The sequence below is a fragment of the Aedes albopictus genome, chromosome 3 (assembly GCF_035046485.1).
Source record: "Aedes albopictus strain Foshan chromosome 3, AalbF5, whole genome shotgun sequence".
Lineage (NCBI taxonomy): Eukaryota > Metazoa > Arthropoda > Insecta > Diptera > Culicidae > Aedes > Aedes albopictus.
Genome location: NC_085138.1, coordinates 127,538,368 through 127,563,336, shown reverse-complemented (window position 1 = coordinate 127,563,336; position 24,969 = coordinate 127,538,368). Strand labels below are relative to the sequence as shown.

The window sequence follows — 24,969 nt, the reverse complement described above, 5'->3', positions numbered from 1 at the left end:
AAATCATAACACTGATATAATTTTTTATACTTTTCTGATAGAATTCTTGACATAGTCATTCCTCAACATTCCCTAATTTCTGGAAAGACTTCAGATGAATTCTATTTTGAATTTATGGTTCACTGCAGGCGAAATGTAGGTATTGCATACTTCGTTTGTGATCTCTGAAAATGTGTTTTATCAGAACCTTTCTATGAATTTGGCCTTGAATCTGCTTTGATCTGAATTTTTTGATTAGCTTGTGTATTAAGTGGTTCAGTTACATTTTCCATAAACGCTGAAATCAGACCTTTACGTTTTGTTTGATTTATGTGTTTTAGGCTAAAACTTTCAGTATATTTCATGAACAATTCTAATTATTTTAAATGAAAGCAAAGTATTCTAAAATTTTGTTGTGCTTTTGTCAAGGCTTCATCCCCAAATCACATTGAAGTTTCAATTGTTTTTTTTTTAAATATAGCTTTAGATTAAACCAAACGAATTAACTGTCAATAAAACTGAAACTGTATTCAAAGTGTTGGCTTCTGAAAGTAATCGATTTTGCATCCGTTTTTGCCCACTGTAAATAGCACTTGACGTTCGTCGCCTACATCGCATCGAACTCCCCCAATTACCTATTCCACTATCGTACGACGTGCATCAAAAGTGTGGAATTTTTCGCCGCTACGGTCATCGCCAGCCGGGCGCTGAGTTCCTTGTTCAGCTCGTGCCAGATACACTTTCCGATGAGGGACACACTTTCGATCGAGGGCCTGCAAATGACCAACAGCGTCAAGCAGACGCCGTCCGTGGGGTTGGGTTGCGATCGAGTGGTGTGATGTTCCACGCTGAGGACTCCGTGCGGTCGGTGTTGAGGCAGGTCCGCTCCGAAGAGTTCGATCATGAATTTTTTGAGGGTCGAGTGGATGCTGCGCCCGGGATGGATCTCCACCGTGGGAAAGTGATAGGCGGTCTTTTCGCTGAGCAGAATGAAGACTTGGTTGGTAGATTTGTTCTTGATGGCCACTACTACCCGGAGGTAGTTTTTGTAGTGCGCTTTCCGCGCCGGAAGGATATCCTTGTGCCAGTTGGGGTCTTTGGGAATTCGTCGTTTGTGGTTTCGCGCCAGATCTATGATTGGCAGTATGTCGTTGGCGCGGAGATTCAGTTCGTCGAGATTGCCAACCCACTTGGCTTGAATGGATTCCTGATCCGCTTGAGACGGGGTTTTGAGCTCTCCACCTGACACCCGACCCGTTAAGACGAATCTGAACCACGTGCCACCAGCCGATTCCACTGCAAGAAGCGTTGTGACATCCACTTTGAGTCCAGTTTCTTCCAGAACTTCTCGCATACCAGCTTCCATAATCGTTTCACCGGGCTCCATACGACCCGCTGGAAGGTACCACTTTCCTGCACACGACTCTTTCGCCTCCTGCATCATCAACACTTCATTTTTGTCGTTAACAATCACACAAGCTACCACGTAGGTCACACTTTTGCCCACGATTGGCACGTAATCCGATGAAGCCAGAGGCTTGACGCCTTGCGCCTCCGTAGCCGCATTCTGTTCTTCCAACGAAAAGTCACACAATTCACTGGTCAACTCGTCCAGGTACTGTCCCTCCAACACTCGAATCAAGTTATTCTCCATTCTAATCTCCTTTAAATCGCACCTGATTCCAATTCAACAGAAATCCACTCTACAAACGATCATATCCGTGGTCGAAAACACCCGCGCGTGACGCGACCCGATCTGCTCTCACGCTCTTGCCCTCGCGTAACCGATAAGAGGAATTCGAGAAAGCTTTGTCTTCAGAGGCGCAGCCACAAACAACTGCTGTTGATCGATGGAATTTCCGAACGAGACTGAAACCGCGCGACTACGCGATCGCGTATAGCCCACCGCACCGCGAGGAATGTACGCGAGCAAAACAAGTTGTGGATCGATCGTGAACTCCACGAGTCTCTCCGCGGCTCAATGGCCCACCTCGTCGTAGTCGTCGATCGTCGTCACCCCAAAAAAGGCCCGCAGGTATACACAGTGAGCTCTGTTTTGGAGGTATTTCTTCTTTGAATCATGTTTCGCGTCGTGTGCACACCGCCGGCAGAGAGAAAAGCTCTTCAGGTGCGATTCATTCACCTTTTCTTGCGCACAGTCGGCCCATATATTGAAGTCACGGTCGAAAAGCTCTAAGCAGTGTCTCTTCACCAATTTTCTACATTTTACCACCGTGTTCTCCCTGGAGCGGATCCTAACCCTGAGCTTGCTGGGCTCGATGATGAGGCTCAGCAGGCGCGACAGAGCTCGCCGTGGGTCGGTGGAAGCTGCGTGGCGCTCGCTAACGGTTCTTTTCCGATCACTTTGCTGGGCGGCGGCCTCACTTGTTGTTATAAAGTGTGCTCTGGTCTGTTTTTTCGGCGAGGAAGAAATGAAACAAAAGGAAATACAGAAGAGAAAATTAATATCGTGATGTACCATTGGTTTCTCAAGTCGACTACATAGATGGATCACAGAAATCAGAGGTAGTGCTCTAAAAAAACAAAATCGATCACATCACATGCAAACACCATAAATTGTAATTAATCTGCGCCTTTTGTGATGTGCTCAAAATACGATCATTGGAAAAAAAAATTACGACATCTTTTCCAGTGTTACGTCTGTTTGTCTGTGAATAAATTCAACCCAAAGGCGCTTCCTTTCTTCACTGGCATACGCTAGACAACGAGAGCAAAATGAATAAGTGGGCTAATTAAAGAAAAAAAGGTGTGTTGTTGAGTCAGTCAGTGAAACCGAAGTGGAGTAAATTAGTTTGGGAAACTATCTATTTGTCACATGACGCGACATTACTTATTGACCCAAAAAAAACAAAGAAGCTCAATAAATCTCTTCAAATTCATACGCTATTTGAAAAAGCTAACGAATAAGTTCGTGACAGAAATTACACATCGTTGTGTTTTGTTTCCCTTGTTTGCTAAGAGGTATTCCAACCAGTGCTAAAAAATTCATTTCGTCATATCTAAATCCAATCACCCACAGCTTGGAGGTTCAGCTTCTAAAATGAGCTGTAGGTGTTTGAAAAAGGCCCATATAGCCGAGGCGGTAAACGCACGGGTATTCAGCATGACCATGCTGAGGGTGACGAGTTCGATTTCCGGTCGGTCCAGGATCTTTTCGTAAAGGAAATTTCCTTGACTTCCTTGGGCATAGAGTATTTTCGTGCCTGTCACACGATATACACATGCAAAATGGTCATTGGCAGAGGAAGATCTCAGTTAATAACTGTGGAAGTGCTCATAGAACACTAAGCTGAGAAGCAGGCTTTGTCCCAATGAGGACGTTACGCCAAGAAGAGAGAGAGGTGTTTGAATTTGGATATGACGAAATGAAATTTTCAAAACTGATCCCAATGATTAGTTTTATCTTTGGTTATATCACTTTGAGTTTGAAATCTCGAGCTGGTCTACATGGTTGCCGAAGCTGATGGATATTACCCAAGTAACCACGGTGCTGAAGCCTTATTGCTTGCATGCAGATATACGGTGTATTTAGAGCAATCATTGCTTTAAAGGCAAACTTAATGCAAATTTAATGTGGAAATGGTCAATTATAGAATCAAATTAAGATTATACTGATATAATCTTGATGCAGTCGCATTATTGCCCATTTCCACTTTGAATAAATCATTGCAAGTCCTTCTTTAGCCTATGCCACCATGTTCATCCTAGAAATCCTACATATAGAGATATACGGAGGCGGTCATTGTAAGCCACTCGAGCAGCGAGAACTGTCAAAGTGTGAGCCAAATGAACAATAAACATATTTGTAGGAATGCATCGTTTGATATAATACCTATCGGAACTAAATAAATTATACTCAACCCTTTATAAGGCAGTGGCAACTATACTGCCACCAACTGTTTCAATGTTCCAATAAATCTGCAAAACAATAATGTTGTTATTAAATATAAAAACTTACTACAATCGTATGGTTCAGTATGCACGAATACTTTCTCCACACGTCCCACTAGTCAAAACATTTTAGATCATTTCATTTGCCCTATGGATGTAGCTGCAAGATTAAAAAACCACACTATTTTTAGTGACATGAGTGACCATATCCCTGTAATTTCATCTCTCTTTTTAAGTGATGAGAAGAGGCAGCATGAATTGAAAATGTCTATTGTTGATCGAGTCAAATTACAAAACGAATTATCTGTATTTTTAAATAATTTTCCTGCAGTTGATGATGTGGAAGTTGCCCTAAATAACATTATTGAAACTTATAACAAATTGTTACATGACTGTACTAGAAAGTTCACTAAAACTGTTAGACTGAAAGGAGAACATTGTCCATGGATGACATACAGTCTTTGGCGATTAATACAAATTAAAAATAATTATCTGAACAAACAAAAAAGTAACCCTACAGATGAACATATAACTGAAATGTTGGAGCATGTCTCAAAAAAAGTTAAATCTGCTAAGAAGCGATGCAAAAAGCAATACTACGAAAATATACTCAAAAGTTCTAGTCACTCTAATGTATGGAAAAAACTGAATGAAATTTTTGGTCGTACTAAAGCCAATGAGAAATTAAAATTACGAAATGGTGCGAACATTCTTGAATCAGATCAAGATGTTGCTGAAATGTTTAATTGCTTTTTTTCTAGCATCGGTAATAATCTAGCACAAAAAATTCCAAAAAACGCCTTTGACTTTTTGAAACCTGTAAAGGGTGTTAGTAGCTCTATTTTCCTGAGACCTGCTAGTATAAATGAAGTTAGCATTCTTATAAGCCAACTTGATACACAGAAAAGCAGAGGGCATGACAACATTTCAGCTGATCTGGTAAAAGCAAACGTAGGCCCGTTCTCCGGTATAATTGCTGAGCTGTTCAATAGAATGTTATTAACTGGGTCCTATCCAAATATTATGAAAATAGCTAAAGTCACTCCAGTTTTCAAATCAGGGGACTCTTTTGATCCCTCTAATTACAGACCGATGTCGACTCTTTCCGTAATCAATAAAATATTTGAGAAACTGTTAACCGTACGTCTTGTAAACTTCTTATGTGCTAATAACGTCTTGTATAGGTATCAGTATGGTTTTCGAGAAGGTTGTGGAACTGGCAATGCTATAACTGAACTTATTGATGATTTGATTTTTGAAATAGATAAGAAAAACATAGTTGGTGGATTATTTATAGACCTGAAAAAAGCGTTTGATACCATAAATCACGAAATTTTATTGAAAAAATTGGACAGGTACGGGGTGAGAGGAATTGCAAATGATTTAATAAGGAGTTACCTTTCGGATCGCAAACAATTTGTAGCGATAAATGACTGCCGCAGTAGTCTACACCACATGAGCATTGGAGTGCCTCAAGGAAGCAACATCGGTCCTTTATTGTTCTTAATATTTATTAACGATTTAAGTAACTTAAAGCTGCGCGGGGTGTCAAGGCTTTTTGCTGATGATACGGCTTTGTTTTATCCACACCTCAATATTCAGTCTATTGTACAAGACATTGAGTCAGACCTTGCGAGTCTGACGAATTATTTCAATGGCAATCTTCTCTCCTTGAACTTGTCTAAAACAAAATACATGGTCTTCCATTCACCACGAAAAAAATCTTTAGTTATCCCGATCCTTGTGTAGGAAATCTGCGTATAGAAAAAGTCATTTTTTCATTTATTTAGTTAACATCAAATTCATGATAATACTGAATCAACAATTTGCCGCCATAATACTCGATTTGCAGCTGCAGCTCTCCAACGTCGGTCACGCCCAACACTCGCCAGATCACGCTCCACCTGGTCCGCCCATCGTGCTCTCTGCGCTCCACGCCTTCTTGTACCAACCGGATGGTTAGCAAACACCAACTTTGCAGGGTTGTTGTCCGGCATTCTTGCAACATGCCCTGCCCACCGTATCCTTCCGGCTTTGGCTACCTTCTGGATGCTGGGTTCGCCATAAAGTGCAGCGAGCTCGTGGTTCATCCTTCTCCGCCACACACCGTTCTCCTGCACGCCGCCGAAGATCGTCCTTAGCACCCGTCGCTCGAAAACTCCGAGTGCTTGCATGTCCTCCTCGAGCATCGTCCACGTCTCGTGCCCGTAGAGAACCACCGGTCTTATTAACGTCTTGTACATGGTACATTTGGTGCGGGGGTGAATCTTTTTTGACCGCAGTTTCTTCTGGAGCCCATAATAGGCACGACTTCCACTGATGATGCGCCTTCGTATTTCACGGCTCACGTTATTGTCAGCCGTTAGCAAGGAACCGAGGTAGACGAATTCTTCTACCACCTCGAAAGTATCCCCGTCTATCGTAACATTGCTGCCAAGGCTTGTCCTGTCTCGCTCAGTCCCACCTACCAGCATGTACTTTGTCTTAGCCGCATTCACCACCAGTCCGACCTTTGCTGCTTCACGTTTCAGGCGGGTGTACTGTTCTGCCACCGTTCCAAATGTCCTAGCAATAATATCCATGTCATCCGCAAAACATACAAATTGGCTGGATTTCGTGAAGATCGTACCCCGGCTGTTGAGCCCGGCTCGTCGCATAACACCTTCCAGGGCGATGTTGAATAGTAGGCAGGAAAGTCCATCACCTTGTCGTAGTCCCCGTCGAGATTCAAATGAACTGGATAGTTCACCCGAAATCCTTACGCTGTTCTGCACACCGTCCATCGTTGCTCTTATCAGTCTAGTCAGCTTCCCGGGAAAGCTGTTCTCGTCCATAATTTTCCATAGCTCTGTGCGGTCGATACTGTCGTATGCCGCTTTGAAGTCGATGAACAGGTGATGCGTTGGGACCTGGTATTCACGGCATTTCTGGAGGATTTGCCGTACGGTGAAGATCTGGTCCGTTGTCGACCGGCCGTCAATGAAACCGGCTTGGTAACTTCCCACGAACTCATTTACTTTAGGTGAAAGACGACGGAAGATGATCTGGGATAACACTTTGTAGGCGGCATTCAAAATGGTGATCGCTCGAAAGTTCTCACACATTAACTTGTCGCCTTTCTTGTGGATGGGACAGATTATCCCTTCCTTCCACTCCTCCGGTAGCTGTTCGGTTTCCCAGATCTTGACAACTAACTGGTGCAGACAGGTGGCCAACTTTTCCGGGCCCATCTTGATGAGTTCCGCTGCGATACCGTCCTTACCAGCCGCTTTGTTGTTTTTGAGCTGGTGGATGGCATCCTTAACTTCCCTCAGCGTGGGAGTTGGTTCGTTCCCGTCCTCTGCTGCACCAACATAGTCATTTCCTCCGCTGCCTTGGTCCTCCGTGCCTACATTCTCTTCGCCATTCAGGTGCTCGTCGAAGTGCTGCTTCCACCTTTCGATCACCTCACGTTTGTCCGTCAGGAGGCTCCCGTCCTTATCCCTGCAGATTTCGGCTTGCGGCACGTAGCCTTTGCGGGATGCGTTGAGCTTCTGGTAGAACTTGCGTGTTTCCTGTGAACGGCACAGCAGTTCCATTTCCTCGCACTCCGCTTCTTCCAGGCGGCGCTTTTTCTCCCGGAAGAGACGGGTCTGCTGCTTCCGCTTCTGTCTGTATCGCTCCACATTCTGTCGGGTTCCATGCTGCAGCATTACCGCCCGCGCTGCATCCTTCTCCTCCAGAACCGCTCTGCACTCCTCGTCGAACCAATCGTTTCGTCGACTCCGTTCTACGTACCCGATAGTGCTCTCAGTTGCGTTGTTGATGGCTGCTTTGATTGTACTCCAGCAGTCCTCTAGAGGGGCCACATCGAGCACACCCTCGTCCGGCAACGCTGCCTCGAGATTCTGCGCGTATGCGGTGGCGACATTCGGTTGCTTCAGTCGCTCTAGATCGTACCGGGGCGGCCGCCGGTAATGTACGTTGTTAATAACGGAGAGTTTTGGGCGCAGTTTAACCATCACCAGGTAGTGATCGGAGTCGATATTAGCGCCACGATAGGTCCTGACGTCGATAATGTCGGAGAAGTGCCGTCCATCAATCAGAACGTGGTCGATTTGCGATTCCGTTTGTTGTGGTGATCTCCAGGTGTAACGATAAGGGAGGCTGTGCTGGAAGAAGGTGCTACGAATGGCCATGTTCTTGGAGGCGGCGAAATCGATGAGGCGTAGGCCATTTTCGTTCGTCAGCTGGTGGGCGCTGAACTTTCCAATCGTCGGTCTGAATTCCTCCTCCTGGCCTACCTGAGCGTTTAGATCCCCTATGATGATCTTGACGTCGTGGTTTGGGCAGCGGTCGTACTCGCGTTCGAGCTGCGCGTAAAATGCGTCTTTGTCATCATCAGTGCTTCCGGAGTGAGGGCTGTGCACGTTTATTATGCTAATGTTGAAGAATCGGCCCTTGATCCTCAACCTGCACATTCTTTCATCGATCGGCCACCAACCGATCACGCGCCTCTGCATGTCGTCCATCACTATAAAAGCTGTTCCCAGCTCACGTGTGTTGCCGCAACTCTGGTAGATGGTATGATTACCTCTAAACGTTCGCACCATAGATCCTGTCCAACACACCTCCTGCAGCGCTACGATTCCGAACCCGCGGTCCTTCAGTATATCGGCGAGTATGCGGGTGCTCCCGAGGAAGTTGAGAGATCTGCAGTTCCACGTACCGAGCTTCCAATCGCAAGTCCCTTTTCGTCGCTGTGGTCGTCGCCATTGGTATCGGTTCGCATTCTTCTCTTGTTGATTTTCCGGTGCTAGTCTTTTTTACGGCTGGCTCGCAGGGCCTGACACCAACCCACTAACCCAGGGAGCTGGGCTTACCTTCCCGGAAGCTACGGGTTCTGCATTGGCATTTCCTCCAACTACAGTGCTAAATAGCTAGGCTCGAGCGCCAGTCTTCGCCGGGGGTGGTGTTTTTAATGGGCGCCCAGGAGATAATATTTTACCTGAGCTTCCACCCCCTATAGAAAAAGTCTCGTCTTTCAATTCTGCTAGAATAAATTTTCATAACACTAGGCATGCCAATGAACTTATGAGGAGTAGTGCAAGTACAAATTTAGGTCTAACGCGTATCACCAATTACGGACCATTAAAGTTTAATGCACTTCCCAATGAATTAAAAGAAATATCAAATTCGATCATTTTCAAAAGCAAGCTGAAGCATCACATACGGAGGAATGTAAATGAATTTATTCTTTAAGCATGTCAACATTTTTTGTGAATGTAGGTTTTTGTCTGGCTCTCCTGCATTTTAGTATATTTTAAATTTAGTTCATTCTTAAGCCACAATCGTTATCACAATGTAATTTAATTTAAGAATTATTATTGATTTTATTCGTGAATCCCTTCAAAGGAGCAAATGCTCCACTGGGATTTCACATTAGTTTTTTAATTCTTAGTTTTTTATTGCGGATATTCCACCTGTTTAGACTCCTGCGCGAAAATTAGTTGCGTGGATTTTTCTTGCGTGGGCCCACAGATATTAAACCAGACCGTGTCCTGGTAAATATTTTACGCTGTGTTGTTAGGTACACATTTGGTGATAGTTTTGCATTGTAAACAAACATTTATAACGCACCTACGCTGAAAATGAGCCTAATCACTTAATTGCGTCGGAATCTATAAATCTTCACAACGGGCAATAGTATCCGCGTTTTTTTTTGTTTGTACTTTGTTAGGTGTGTCCACAACCAGGAAGCTCCACGCGAGCTTTTTGGTGTGGGGGTCAGCGGAGGGGAAAAAAAAACTGTTTGTATTTTTTCTGTTTTATAACAATTTATTTCGAACTTCTTTTTGGTTTACGCAAAATGGGGATTACTAACAACGCCTGGTGTTTTTTGGTACTAAACAAAGCTTAAACAACAATTTGGGAGCTGTTTGTAGTTTCAAAAATGGTTAAATTTGACCGCGTGAAGAAATTTAGCTCAAACTTATTGTAAAACTGTCGATTTGGTAAATATTTTAGGAAATAATCAAATTATGGGTTCACATGAGCTGAACTACATAGTTTATATTATGGGTTAAGCCCTAATCCACTCTAAAATCTCTTTTCCGGCTTTTTGTCGAAGTCAAAAGAAGAAAAGTACCCTAAACGGGCAGTGGCAAGAATATTGCCACCAGCGCTGGTGGCCTAAACGGGCAGTGGCAACTATATTGCCACCTCAAAAGCTCGTGTTTGGGCTTAACGGGCAGTGACAACTATATTGTCACCAGCGTTTTTGAGTGAAACGGGCAGTGGCAACTATATTGCCACTTATTTTTGTGAGTTTCTTTCAAACAAAAATTGTTTTGTACATGTAATCATGTATATAATCATTTCCATAATAGTATGCGTTGACAATTCTTCTAGTTTTCTCGGCCTTATAAAGTGTTAATACTTTATAACAAGAAACTAACGACAAGCCGCTGCTCTACCCGAAAAATACTAACATTGGTGCTGCTTGCCTCACTTCTGCAGCCTTGATTAGCGTAACACGTTTTATTGCATTCTACATTCCTTCGATTGCGTTGCCATTTATTCAAAATTTCAAAGAAAAATATTCGACCATAATAGGCTCCTAAAGTCCTATCGGGATTATTGTTTTAAACCACAATATAAATATGGTTCAAGAGTACATATTAACTCATTTTTTGACGTTTTTATTAACCGTAGTTGAAAATATATATTTTTTATTTTTTAGCCTTTTGTCTCGTCCCTAGCTTATAACACATACTTTGAGTGATTTTTTTTCACCGTGTATGTCAGATAGGAACATTTTTGAAATCCTAGTGCGAAAAATGTCGAGCTCAGTCACACAAGGTTGACCTCAAATGTCAAAGTAGAACTATTTACCATTTTACTTATTTTGAATTTTCTCATTATTCTTTTGTTTTTCAAGTTCGAGTAAAGTACAATTCCGATTAGAAAACCATGCTTGATAGTATTATTTAATATAAGCGAGATTTCGTCTTTAATTTTAGGACCCTATTAGCAAACGTAAACAAAACAACCTGAAACACTACAAAGTCACGCAAAAGCTTGATCATCTAGCTTTGCTGCAAGTGTTGGCAGCTGCTGTAAACAAAACAAACAGCGTTGCCGAATCGACATATGTATGTAACTTTCGCCCGCTCATCTCTATATGGAGGATTTCTAGTTCATCCTATTCCAAAAACAGATGATTTAAGCACAAATTGTTTTTATGCATGCACACTTCTAACAAAAATACAAAGTAAAAAAAAAACAAAACAAATAGCGCTTATTAGCTTTGTATTCGATACTATGAAAATGGAAGCATTATGCTGCAGATGGGCTATGTTTCCCTAGAACTAAGCGCCACACACATTTACTTTTGAACACTTTCTCAAACAAGTTGTGATAGAAACTCAAATTAAATTGTTTAAAAACAATATACACTCCCGATCAAAAGTTTGGGGTCACCCCTTCAAAAACATGTCATTTTTTTAGGCCCATATCTCCGCCAATTTGCGTCCGATTTCAAAACCCTAGGTTTCATTCAAAAGATAATAAGTCAAAGAAACTTTGAACATGATTTAAAAGAATTTTTTTCAAAAAAATTTGTATGTAAAGTTAACCCAAAGTTGCCAAATCTATCTATATATATAAAAATGAGTTTGAAGTTCCTTTGAGGCAACAAAACTCAAGAACGGGTGGACCGATCAGCATGACTCTTGCACGGTTCGGTTCATATTTGTGTTGGCTGTGTTTATATGTACAAAAAGTTACGAAAATCAACTAGAAAAGTAACAAAATTGAAAAAGAACTGATTTTCTATGAGCTGGGAAGGAAATCAACACGACCAAAATGAAATCAATCTAGAGTGCGGTGACGTTATGACTCAACAGTTGTCAAAACACCACAGCTTGGCAAGACAAAGTTTGCCGGTACAGCTAGTTTTCTAATAAATGAATATAAACTTACAGCAGTGTCACTGGAAATTGGGTCGACCAATTTTAAGATGAGAGCGATAATATGACCCATTTTCTATTAGCTTTCAACTGATTTTTACAGAACTTAGCTAAAAAATCTAGAAAATAAGTTATTAAGTAAATTAACTCTTCATGTCATCGACCAAAAGTTTGGGGTCACCATTAGAATAACTAGCCACAGAAGTCCAATGTCGCGGCTGTTCGTGTGACTAACATCTATTGAGAGATTTGCACAAAAGTGCACGCGGCCTATCGCTTCCGAAAGGTACGGCCGCGGTTTTCACTCCCTGTTTACTCCATCCTTATGGGAAATAACATTGCGGCGTTTCCTACGGTGCGGCTGTTCCTTTCGAAAACGATAGACCGCGTGAACTTTGGTGCAATGTCCCTTTTTGAAACATTTCAACGACCGCGCGGTGTTTACGTTTCAAGAAATCTGACAATAGTTTGCCACGCCCTTACAGCGTCATTAGCGGTACTAGAAGTGTCAAATAAAATTTGTTTACCAAAACAAAAGATCCTTTACAAGATGAACACTTAAAAACAATGATTTATTACAATTAGAGATATCAATTCAATTAAATAGGAAAAGTGACAACAGCGCCATTGGAGTTCTAGTGTATTTCTATTGGGTCACCCCTCAATATGATGTATCAGCCAAAAGTTTGAGGTCACTTTCGTAAAACATGGAAAAGTGATTTCGTGATATCTTCGTCATCTATAGTTCAATTTTAATTCTTTTTAACTCATTTCAAAGATAAATTTACGTTTGATGTCTTTAACTTAATGTATTTAACGATTTTTGTATATAAAAATGTTATGTAAAGTTGACACATTTCACCACACTTCAAAAAATGAGGCAACTTTACGTTAAGTTTTAGTATGTAAACTTCAACAAATATGCGTGGTTCAATGTCTATGCAGTAAGTATCATTCATTTTGTTTCAAATATGCCAAGAAGAATTAAAATTGAATGAAAGATGACAAAGATATCAACAAATCACTCTTCCATGTTTTACGATAGTGACCCCAAACTTTTGGCCGATACATCATATTGAGGGGTGACCCCAAACTTTTGGTCGATGACATCAAGGATTAATTTACTTAATAACTTTTTTCTAGATTTTTTAGCTAAGTTCTGTAAAAAGCAGTTGAAAGCTAATAGAAAATGGGTCATATTACCGCTCTCATCTTAAAATTTGGTCGACCCAATTTCCAGCGACACTGCCATAAGTTTATATTCAGTTTTTAGAAAATTTGGCAACTTTGGGTTAAGTTTACATACAAAATTTTTTGAAAAAGTTTCTTTTAAATCATGTTCAAAGTTTCTTTGACTTATTATCTTTTGAACAGGGAATGAAATTATCAGCAAATTGAGACGAAAAACGGCGTTTTTCGAGCAACCGATTTTTTCTGTTTTTACTTTTCCTGTGAGAAATGTTTATCGATCGTTGCTGTTTGTCCCCGATCAAAGATAGCCGAAAACTGGAAATCGCTCTTTTCATTTTCGCTATCCAACTTTATCGCCTGCAAAGTTATCGCGATAATTATCAGAAGGCAAATAACAAAAATTTGCCGCTAACGGGATTCGAACCTAGACCCTCCACAAAAATGTGTGTGAGCGCGCACCATAACCACACGACCACACACGCTGCTCGAGAAGGGACTGAAATTTTAAACATAAAAGCTACAGTCGTTGACGACGGCACTACGGACAGGCGAACAAAGAGCAGAAAGCAAACCAGTCTACTTTTCATTTCGGATGACAATCGATTTTCGGCGCTGCGGAACGAGCGAAAACACATTCTCGGGAGAAGCCCGGGTCTGAATTTATCGCACGTCTTTTTTCGCCGATAATGCGTGTGAGAGAGTTTTCTACTATCGCGATCATGATCGATATTTTCACTCCCTGCTTTTGAATGAAACCTATGGTTTTGAAATCGGACGCAAATTGGCGGAGATATGGGCCTAAAAAATGACATGTTTTTTAGGGGGTGACCCCAAACTTTTGAACGGGAGTGTACATGGTAATCGTAGCACACAGCGTTAGCGCGTCCGAGTTTCATCGTGGTCCTGTTTCAGCAGTCTAGGTTCAATTCCCGAAATAGAATAAAAAACATCAGAGTGAGAGTATCGGAACAGGTATGAAAAGATAAAAATAGATAGAAAAATGAAAACAAAATACTTTTTTCTTTTGTTGACATAATGCTTTAAGTATGCATTCCATAAGGCTATCTGACGTTTGATCACCTTTCTCTGTTTCGGTCCCGAAGAGGATAGGTTTGTTTTCATACGGAAACGTTTCCGTATGAAAATATTAAACAAAAAATTGCTATCTTCTGTGTTTGCTTGAGAGAGAAGGGTGATGAACGCTAGATTGCCTTATACTGTTTCATTATTACGTTTTCAGTTCAAAACCGAATTAGCGACATTTTTTTCTTTTACTTGCGCTGCTTTTGCCTTGCGTTAAACACAATGTCGGAAGTGGGGCGCTGTATTGTACACCTACCTTTACCTATACAGCGCAACGCAAGGCAAAAGCAGCGGAAGTAAAAGAAAAAATGTCGCTAATTCGGTTTTGAACTGGAAACACAATACATTAGCTATACGGTACAAGCATTTTATATGCTTTTGCAATCACCACAGTTAAGCTTGCTTTCAATTTTGTTTCATTTTTGTATTTAAAAAAAATATTTTGCTTCAACAAACATTTAGCTCAGTGTTTCCCAAACTTTTAGGAGGTTTCGCCCCCTTGGAGCTTGCGAAAAACATTTTCGCCCCCCTAAGTTAGATTTATTTTTCTATGATAAAAGGCTGAAAATTTGCTAAGCGAAAGCCTTTGAAAGCCCACTATTTGACACTGCTTTGGCAAACTGGTAATTAATGTATCTCAATTAGTATCGCTCTCATATTCATTGAGTTCTTTTACAAATGCATTGATTGTCTGCAATTAAGAAAAAAAAACTAATGTTGCATGTAAAAACGAACGCTCGTTTGCCTCAACCAGATGTTTTACCAGTGTTCTAAAGGTGGGTTCTTCAACAACCGAGATGTTTGGTCACAAGTACTCAAATAAGACTGGTGGGGAATTGAAGAAAACAATTGAGGGGGTTAAGTGACAAAACCCACTTTCGAGTAATGAAGTTTTTCTCTGTTTTATTGTAATTTTTCCGAACATCGTAGAAACAATCTTGAAAAAGTTCCTGATAGCTTGAAATCTGAAGAATTTTTTGATTTGCTCAGGTCTAAATCGATAAAATGGTCATTTACACCCCTTTGATTCTGGGCCTCTCAATTACAAAATTATCATTTATGCAAAAAGTGCAACTCATGAATGTATTGGTGTATTTTGAATATAGTCGGCTTTGCTCAGTAATTTAAAATGAATTGCATTGACAAGCTTCCTATAAATTAGAGAACTTTTTAATGTCAAATAAGCAGACATGCATTACATGGCTTTAAAGAAATTAAACACTAAATTCGAGAAAAAAAAACCAAAATATCTTCTAGCAATAAGTTACATTAGGAATTCCTTCGGGTGGCTTCTCTGAAATATTTCTAAACAATGTGTGACGACTTTCATCAGAAAAGTGTTTTAAGAATACATAATCTTAAACTTCATGTTTTTGGTTGAAATTTTCATGAAAAACAAACCGCATGATAAAAAAACTTTTTATCACGTAAAAATAAACCCTGTTCCTTTCATATTTTTTTTACAGAAATCAATCAGGAATTTTTGCCATAGAAATTACTCATTGATTAGATCTCCAGAATCACTAGAATTTCTTTTGGAAATTCATGTAGCAGTCGTCTGTTTTTTTTAGAATTTTGCCAAAATGTCCACATAAACATCGAAAATTTGAATCATGCAATCGATTTCGAAACAGACATTTTTCAAAAATCCTAGAAACAAAAAATCTTGAAATGTTAGGGAGTTTTAATGATTCAGTTGACATTCAATACAACACATTTCAATACTTTTGATATTCCGCAATTATTTAAAAAAAAATCGCCCCCCTTTTTAGTATTTTCGCCCCCCAATTTTGGTTTTTCAAATTTTCGCCCCCTTCGACCTGATTTTCGCCCCCTAGGGGGCGATTTCGCCCACTTTGGGTATCACCGATTTAGCTAAATGGTGGATTTTATAAAAGTGCTGATAGATTTTGCGTAAGGTTGCAGTGTTGTATAACTGATTTGTAGATTTTTAATAATTTGTAATAACAAATTCAAGATCAACTCAAAATATGTGGATATATGAAAACAAATCATGATGTATTTTGTTTTATCAGACAGCTGTCTTACAGAATATTTGATATCTTCAAATATTTATGAGAAACCACGATATTTTCTGAATATTTTTAGGTAAAAAACAAAAAAGCTTTAATTCTCTTCAGCTATACAACCTCTGGAATGGTATGAAGTTTATTTCCGAAGAGGAAAAAAATCAAATTCTCATTCTGAATGAAAAATCCTTACTTCTCCATACAAATTTCCTTTCCTATAGCTCTGTGGCCTATGGGTGTCCAAATCTCGGTAATTTTAGGTAATAAAAGATAAAAAAAAACAACTACGCACAGAAGAGCTAATATGTTAACCTGAGAAACGACGCAGTAACAGTATCTACTAAACATAGATAAATGTATCATCTTTTTGCATCCTATTGGGTATGAAAACCCTTCTTCATTCTATTCCAAAACAGATGATGGGTAACTCTCGCTGAGACCGTCCCACTATTTACACCATGTCTTCAAAAATGTTTAAGGTGGCGATTTTCTGAAAGTCCTCCCCAAAAAAGTAAGGAAAATTCATTTGGTTAATCAAATTGGTGGACCCCCCGTTAGTTATAGCCACAAGCATTTTGGAGGACCCCTCGATTTTGGTCAATTGTTGGTTCATTTAAACCGTTATAACTCGAAAGTTTCGCCAGAAACCACCTAAAAACTATAGGTTGTTGAAAAGAGAGAAGATAGGGCTACTATTTACAGTTATAAAAAGTTGGGTCGGCCATATTGATTTTGGCCGCCATCTTGGATTTTTATACCAAAACTGGTTTTTAACCATGTTGGCAACCACCGATTTTCAAAATTTTTGCGTCAATCGAAAGCGGGGACATTTTTACACAACATATCAAAAATTTAGAGATGTATCTTTTTCCTATCAAAAGTTATCTGCACTTTTGTGAATCATGCCACTTTTGCGCACTGGGCCAGGTGCCGATTGTTTACATAAATGCAGCGTTATTTCACACTGTTTACGAACATTTATTCTAAATCTGAATCCACTAATGAACGGTTGAAAGTTTCAGCTTTTCAAAACACCAAAAAAGTTTAAAAAGCAATGCCCGCATCGTTGAGAAACAGTTAAAAATGAGAACGAACCTCGGATTTGCCCTAATTTTGCTGCAGGTGCGTTTGTGTATACAAGCAGGCGCCAACTTTGATGCTGTTGCGTGTCATTGCCGGTGCGCATGGAAATGTATGGAGAAAACGTGTCATGATTTACAAAAGTGCAGATAACTTTTGATAGGAAAAAGATACATCTCTAAATTTACGATATGTTGTGTAAAAAAGTCCCAGCTTTCGATTGACGCAAGAAATTTGAAAATCGGTGGTTGCCAACATGGTGAAAAAAGTGTTTTGGTAGATAAATTCAAGATGGCGGCCGAAATCAATATGGCCGACCAAACTTTTTGTAACTGCAAAGAGTACCTCTATCTTTTCTCTTTCCAACAACCTATAGTTTTTAAGTGGTTTCTGGCGAAACTTTCGATTTATAACGGTTTAAATGAGCCAACAATTGACCAAAATCGAGGGGTTCACCAAAATGCTTGTGGCTCTAACTAACGGGGGGTCCACCAATTTGATTAACCAAATGCATTTTCCTTACTTTTTTGGGGAGGACTTTCAGAAAATCGCCACCTTAAACATTTTTGAAGACATGGTGTAAATAGTGGGACGGTCTCAGCGAGAGTTACCCTGATATAAGCACCGATTGTTTTCGATTTATTTGTTATGATGCATGCTCACTTCCACAATTAAATACAAAAAAAAAACAAATAGTGCCTTTTAGCTTTGTTTTCGACAGGACGAAAATGATAGCACTTTTCGAATTCTTCTGCTTCATTTGTATAGCTCCACGGTCCCACTGAAACTTGGACTGCCTCTCTTCTTCAGCTTAGTGTTCTTTAAGCACTTTTACAGTTATTAATAGAAGGGCTTGCCTGCCATTGCTCATTGCATGAATTTATACACTGTGAGGCAAGCACAATAATACACTATACCCAGGGAGTCGAGAAAATTTTCCCGACCGGAAGGGGAAACGAACCCGCCGTCTCCGGATTGGCGATACATAGCCTTACCATTAGGCTAACTGAAGACCCAGTTCCTTTTCCCTAATATTACTCTTATAAAAGTTTTCATCTTCCTGGGATCAACACTGTGTCCACTGTGTAGCTGGTTTGACATGCCATTATAGCTTTCCTTTTAAGTTAACCAACTGATCTAACATTTACCTACCCATAGGAAATTGTCTTTGGGTGAAAGTCGTAATTTGACCACTAATTTGACGACAGATTGAATTGAATTGATACAATTTTTGCACTGATGCAGTGCAAAGATGAAACTAACAAACATTTTTTGCAAGCAGCTACACAAAGCAATTGTGCCATACAACCCAGACTTGGTTCATGTCATAAATATTTATTACAACCTCAACTATCGCTTTCCGCGATGAATGTAAGCGCCACGGGTGGTTGAGTGCATTTCCTGCAAAAGAAAGTAAAAAACATTGCGGCTTCAAGAAACGACCATTTCCAGCATAACCATACGTTTCAGATAAAACGACATTATTATCTCATGGCGCAAGAATGAATAACGAACCCCGCCACAATCCGAAGGAAGGCCCATCAGGGGATCTACAAAGATCGCCGTTGAATGATTGGAATTTCAAGGTGACTTAGAGAGTGTTTGTTTTGAATTGAAATGAGCGAGCTTGGGAACAGGTTTTGTCTTCTGGTTGTCGTTCGTCTTTGCCACGTACTGCTACTCACCGGGGCCATCCGGGCCGGGCGGGGATTGTCTCGGTTAAATTTCGAGGCAGCCAAAACGAATTAAAACGATCCGCGCGGGTGAGAATCGGCCGTCTAGCGTAGAGACAGAGAGAACTAGGGAGAAAAGCTCTTGAATAGCTTGCCTTGGTTCAGCCCACCGGATAGTTTATTCTGTTTTTCTTGGCATGACGTTCCCACTAGGGAAAAACCTGCTTCTCGGCTTTGTGTTCTATGAATACTTCCACAATGTGCGCTTTTTAAACAAATTGACCAATGACCAAATTTGCATTCGGCAATCGTGCTTGGAGATACGCCATGCCATGAGAAATTAAGGATACTTCTATTACGAATAGATCACGGATCTGCCGGGTATCGAACCCAGATATCCCCAGTATGTCCGTACTAAATACCCATACGTTTACTATCTTGGATACATGGGCTGACTACTTAGTCTGCCAATGGCAAATCAACCAGATATAAAAAGCTTTGCTTTTGCTGTGTATTCACTTTGCATCCTAAAATATAAATACTTTTTTTTTTTTTTTTTTTTGCTAGGTTTCTAGCTGCACTCTGAATAGAGTTGAAACCTCTACACTAGACCCGAAGATAGAAAAGAGTACGTAATCTTTCAGAAGCAGTTTGCCAGCCGTACGCGGAAAATGATATCCATTAAGACACTGTTGCAACTGACTCAAAAAGTTACGGTAGAAGATTGGAAAGTTTTCAATTGGTCAGTCAGTCAGGATTTGCCTATGGAAGTGTTATGGTCACACGGTTTGTGTTTGTCTTCTTGTTTGATTTTGTGGTATGGTTCAATATGTTTTACTTCTCGTTAAATCAGTTGTCGTATATTCGTTTTTTTTTCATCGAATCAATCGAATCCTGTATGTTTTAATATATTGTCGATCCTGCGTCAAATTGTTTTCTTGATTTCGCTAATCGTTTTCTACTTCTCTGTGTTCATCTTTTGCGTCCATAAATTGTCATCAGTCCAAAACCCACAGAAACATGTAACTGAACTTTTGATATTTTTCTGTGGTCGTCATAATACCATCTAAGAGATAAACCAAAATACGCCAAGTTGGTCAGTTGATTGCAATAAAATTTTAAAATAATAAAGATTTCATGTCAACTTCAATTCCGCTACAAATACAATGAAAAATATTCAAATTCGTTCAATTGTCCTATCGGTCCTACCTAGATAAACCATGTCATTTTCTCAAGCGTAGCCTAGAAATGTCAACCTAGTCATACACAAGTAACGTTGTTCAGTTAATAAAAGCAGTCAGTTTTTGTCCAAAATGTCACGTCGAACGCATTGACGTCAACAATGCGTTTAAGTGTTCGCACGTTAGCTTCGAATCCATCAGCACAATTAAGTGCTGCAAATCTCCTTCCCACTATTGATTCTTCGGTCGATTTTTATTGCTTTATTTAAAGAAAATATGACCAACTTACATTGCAAAAATTCGAAAAAGCAACTATTACATTAATAAATTACTAATCAAAATCAACCGAGAAACGTGGGAAATAGAGCCCAAACAACATTTTGAAGTCAGCTGGCTGTAAAAGGTTCCAAAACCTGTCACAAATCCTATAATAGTTTTATTAGGATTTGTAACGATCATCAAAACCTTCTCAAATCCAACCGACTTGGAACTATTGTTTGGGAATAGACTCTACTGAGCCCCGGCGGTTCCTCCGTGTTTATCGAGCATGTCTGATACATATGATCAGCTATACTCCATCTGCAGCAGCCGGTTCGTGATGAACCGTTGGAGGTGCATTAAAGTGTTAAAAAGGTGATATGTTTCACTAAAGAACACTACATTACAATAATCAAAATGAAACTCCTTCACTTTAATACCGTCAACCCCTGCGAACTTGGCCAGGGTGCATCCTAAAATATAAATACTTACACATAAATGCTGTATGGGCGAGTCCATTTTGATAAACTCTTTAACTTTTATGTTTAGCAGAGCGTTTTTTGTGGCAAATGTGATTCATATAAAATGTTGCGACTGAAGTTTTCCGAACATGTTTCATGATAATTTATTCAATCAGGATACAACGAACATAATGCACCGTTTCGTCGTTCAAAGTGCTTTATTACGAGCAAATATGAACAACCATGCACCTCCATCAATAGAACACTGCAATGGTTTTTCTTTTTCTTGACATACAATAAGTCTTTTCTAGATATGTATATCACATTTATGAGTTACAATTGCGTTCCATATAAAGCTCTATCAGCAACTCAACGCTGATTCCAATCAATCAATTTCGATAATTGTTATCAATTTATAGCTATTGGTAGGCTATACAATATACATAGCTATAAATTGAAGTTCAACCATAAAGCAACTACAAGCCAAGTAGTTCCATAATGGAAACTGATGACATAAACAGCTCAATTAGACATGTTTGAAACCAAACACAACACTATAGCTAGTATTTGCTAACCCTATAGTTTTAACATCTACGGATGATCGAAGAAAACTGTTATAAATTCGTGAACATCACATTAGGAGTTGATTTGTTTAAATATTATCCGGTGTAAACATCTCGATCACGTAAGGCAATCTTTGTCTTTGTCTATTTAACCGAAATGCATCCGTAATGTTTCCAATTTCATTAAACATTTCAATAAGCAGATGATAATCATGACTTACATAGCAATTTACGCTGTTTAGTGAACCCCTAATTTTTGTTTGTCGAAGCTTTACATGAACAACGATTTTGATAAACCTGTTCGTTTTGTATAACTCTCTCTTAAGCGTCACATGCTGGATCAAAAGCTTCAGTCAGTGGCAGTGGTGGAGACAATGATGTAAGCTTGAATGGCCTAGCTCTACGTTTGTAGATTGGTATTATGTAAAAAGAAACTCCCTACCACGCAAAAGCTTATACCGCACAGTTGGCTGGTGTCACCACCATTCATAGCCGCCTCGTTTGTTTCAAACGAAAACCGGTCTTAGTTGCACATATGTAGCGTTGCACTTCACGCTACAGGCACCAGCATGGTGTTTTATTTTTTTTTTTTTGTAGATAATATTGATTTATGGATGTGAATTAGAAAATCATGACTAAATTGGGTTAGATTTGCTCTGTTTCTATTTTCGAGTATTGCAACTGGTTGAATTCACAGTAAGGTGTAAATTTGTTTTGAAAATTCAACAAAACAATAAACAACAATATGTATAGATAGCTTGTAGTCAGCAGGTAGTTGTAGTTATCATTTATTGATTAAAAAGAAGTCATGTTTTTTATGTTACGATAAATTTTAAAATGTAGCTGGTTTTTTACACTATTGTTTTAAAAATGTTTACATGTTTAAAACTTGTTTTTTTTTTCAAATAAAACACTGAATTATCCGTGTTTTTAAATACATATTTGTTCAGATATTGTACGGCATCCATGGTGAAAAAAAGAGGAATGTGGATCAATGCACGTGTTCAATCGATTGATTTTTGTGCGGAGCCGTGTTATCTAGGTGGCCATAAAAACAAGTTCATTCAGTGTAAACATGTCAGCGCCCAAACGCCGAATAAGTGAACTTGTGCAAATAATCATATTTTTTTGAAATTCAGCCATTCCACAGGAAAACAATATAGTGGAAGTTATATTTGATGGGTTTGTCATTCTTTGAAAAATATTAGATCATACATATTTTATTTTTATGTTGACATTACAGTAATTAATTTTAACCCTCTAATCAAATGAGGCGAACCAGCGACCAGACTGAAAGCTTCTCAAATACAGACACAAAAAAAAAACCCTTCAATATCCAACCCCGACTTAGGGCGGGATATAATTTGAACATTTTTTATATTTTACAGTGACCGGCACAAAAAAAGATCCACCATATAGTGATTGCTGTTTCCAGTGAAAAATACATGCAAAAATGATAAAATATATCTTTCAATGAATGCACTTCGTCCATTTTACATTGTTTTAGTGATCTGTGTTGAAAATTATTTGGTTCTTGAGGAATAAAATGATTTCTGATAAGATTGGGAAAATTGCTTAAAAATTGGGTATGACAGAAAAAAAGATCCACTTAGCAATTAATTCTGAAACTTCAAAATTTCGCCAAATTTTCACAATTTTTGCTTCTTGGTTTATGCTGTTGTGATGTTTTTGACTTGTGAAATTTATTTTGACCTGAGTTTTATCAATTTTAGGGTGATATGCGGCGAGTTTATTTTTCATGGTTAATATAATAGGTAAAACTTTCCCTAAACTCCAGAAACTATCTTTAAGCAAGAATGAATGCTATTAATCTACAATACAACAATAATTCAGCTTGCAAACATACAGGAGTGTATTGTTTTGAACAATTTTTATGAAGTTTGATCGACTAATGCAAAGAAATGTACATGTTGTGAAGGTTATTAAGGGTTATTTTATATTATTCGATATTATTTGATAACTCAAAACACTCATGTTTGTGTATCGCAATGATCACCTCCATCTGCTTGTACTAAAGCTTGCTGGAGGTATATTCTCCATTACAAATTTTCAATGTATTACAAGTGGTACACATGGTGCTCACTTATAATGTTAACTTTCAAAATAAAGTCACACTGGTGTTAAATTATGCGCACACATGAAATGAGTGATTGCAAGAGAGACTAACGTCAAATCGTGTTGGTGTCTTCAGCCCATATATTGCATTCTAACGAAAAATATTGCAGAAGACAGCTAGATGATCGGATGTTTTATTTTTTGTAAACTTTTGATTCTGAGAATGGGTGTACGGAAGCGACAGTGGAATTTGATGTTAAAAGATAACATTATGATTGAACCCCCGTGTGTACCACTTACAATACATTGAAATTTTGTAATTATCAAAGTGTATATTACAGAATATACCTCCAGCAAGCTACAAGCAGATGGAGGTGATCATTGCGATACACAAACATGAGAGTGTTTTGAGTTATCAAATAATATCGAATAATATAAAATAATCCTTACCGTCAAATGGGGTAACTTGCAACACTTTTTGACTTTGACGCAATATCATTGAAAATATAAACTTTTAAAATATATTGTAAAGTATCGTGTACACTAATTACTACGAGTGGAATATTATGCAGCACTTGATTTACCAAAATACGTTACCACCCAATCAGGAGGTGCGAAATACATGCTTGTTGCAAGTTACCCTATCTGTGGGGTAACTTGCAACATATGACGTAAAGCTAAGTTAGCTATCATTAAACTGCACTAACATTCTAGTACTTGGTCGTATCATAAGTTTTGATGTAATGCATGAAAAATGCATTGAAAAGATGTACACTTACCCACTGAAATATCAGTTTTAACGAACAAATTGATATGTCTTACGAACAAGACTATATCGTTTCACAACAGATCCCACGTCCCTCAAATATAAAATAAATATGGATCTCGTGACTTAGTACTACTTACAAAATGACAACAAGGCTAAATGTCATTTCATGAACAGTAGAGTAAGTCATGTATAGATAATTTTCAGTTTGCAGTGGTGTTTGGCTACTTCAGCTAAAATAACATCATTTAAACACCCATTTAACTTTGTAAATAACTATCAAAGCCGTTCATTTGGGCATTCCACAGAAATACTTTGCTCAATATAGACTCAAAATTAATGTTGGTGATTGTTTTGAAACGCCCATAAACTAAATTCAGCTTTCAACAAGATGAAACAAGAATAAAATTTCAAAATATAGCAATCCTTAACAATGTTTGAAGGTCACGTGCAAAAACTGTAATAATTGAGTCGACATTCGAAAACAACGCATTACGGAGTTAGTTGATGATTCATTTTGATTACTTCTATTCTAAATATCGTGAAATGAAAATAAATAATAGACATTTTTATCAATTTTAAGTGTTGCAAGTTACCCCATAGTGGTTGTCGAGTATGATAAAGATTTTTTACATTACTTAGTCGAAAAGTTTATTAAACTTTTATTGATTAGTTAAGCTTTCTATTAGGTACCCTTACTGCACGCAAGGTCGTCAGACTTATTGCACTTACCATAGGAGAGAGGTAAAGCACGATTTCCATACTTG

General features: G+C 39.0%; 1 protein-coding gene across 2 annotated transcripts in view; it reads right to left on the bottom strand.

Annotated features, from left to right (window-relative positions):
* The window catches only part of LOC115253496 (8-oxo-dGDP phosphatase NUDT18), a 39,024-nt gene that overhangs the window by 8,176 nt on the left and 5,879 nt on the right, over nucleotides 1–24,969 (bottom strand). For both annotated transcript variants that reach the window (XM_062855855.1, XM_062855856.1), the window contains exon 2: nucleotides 615–2,389. In XM_062855855.1, coding sequence (XP_062711839.1) covers nucleotides 623–1,633 — 1,011 coding nt within the window. In that variant the 5' untranslated portion in view covers nucleotides 1,634–2,389 and the 3' untranslated portion in view covers nucleotides 615–622. The remainder of the gene's footprint in view (nucleotides 1–614; nucleotides 2,390–24,969) is intronic.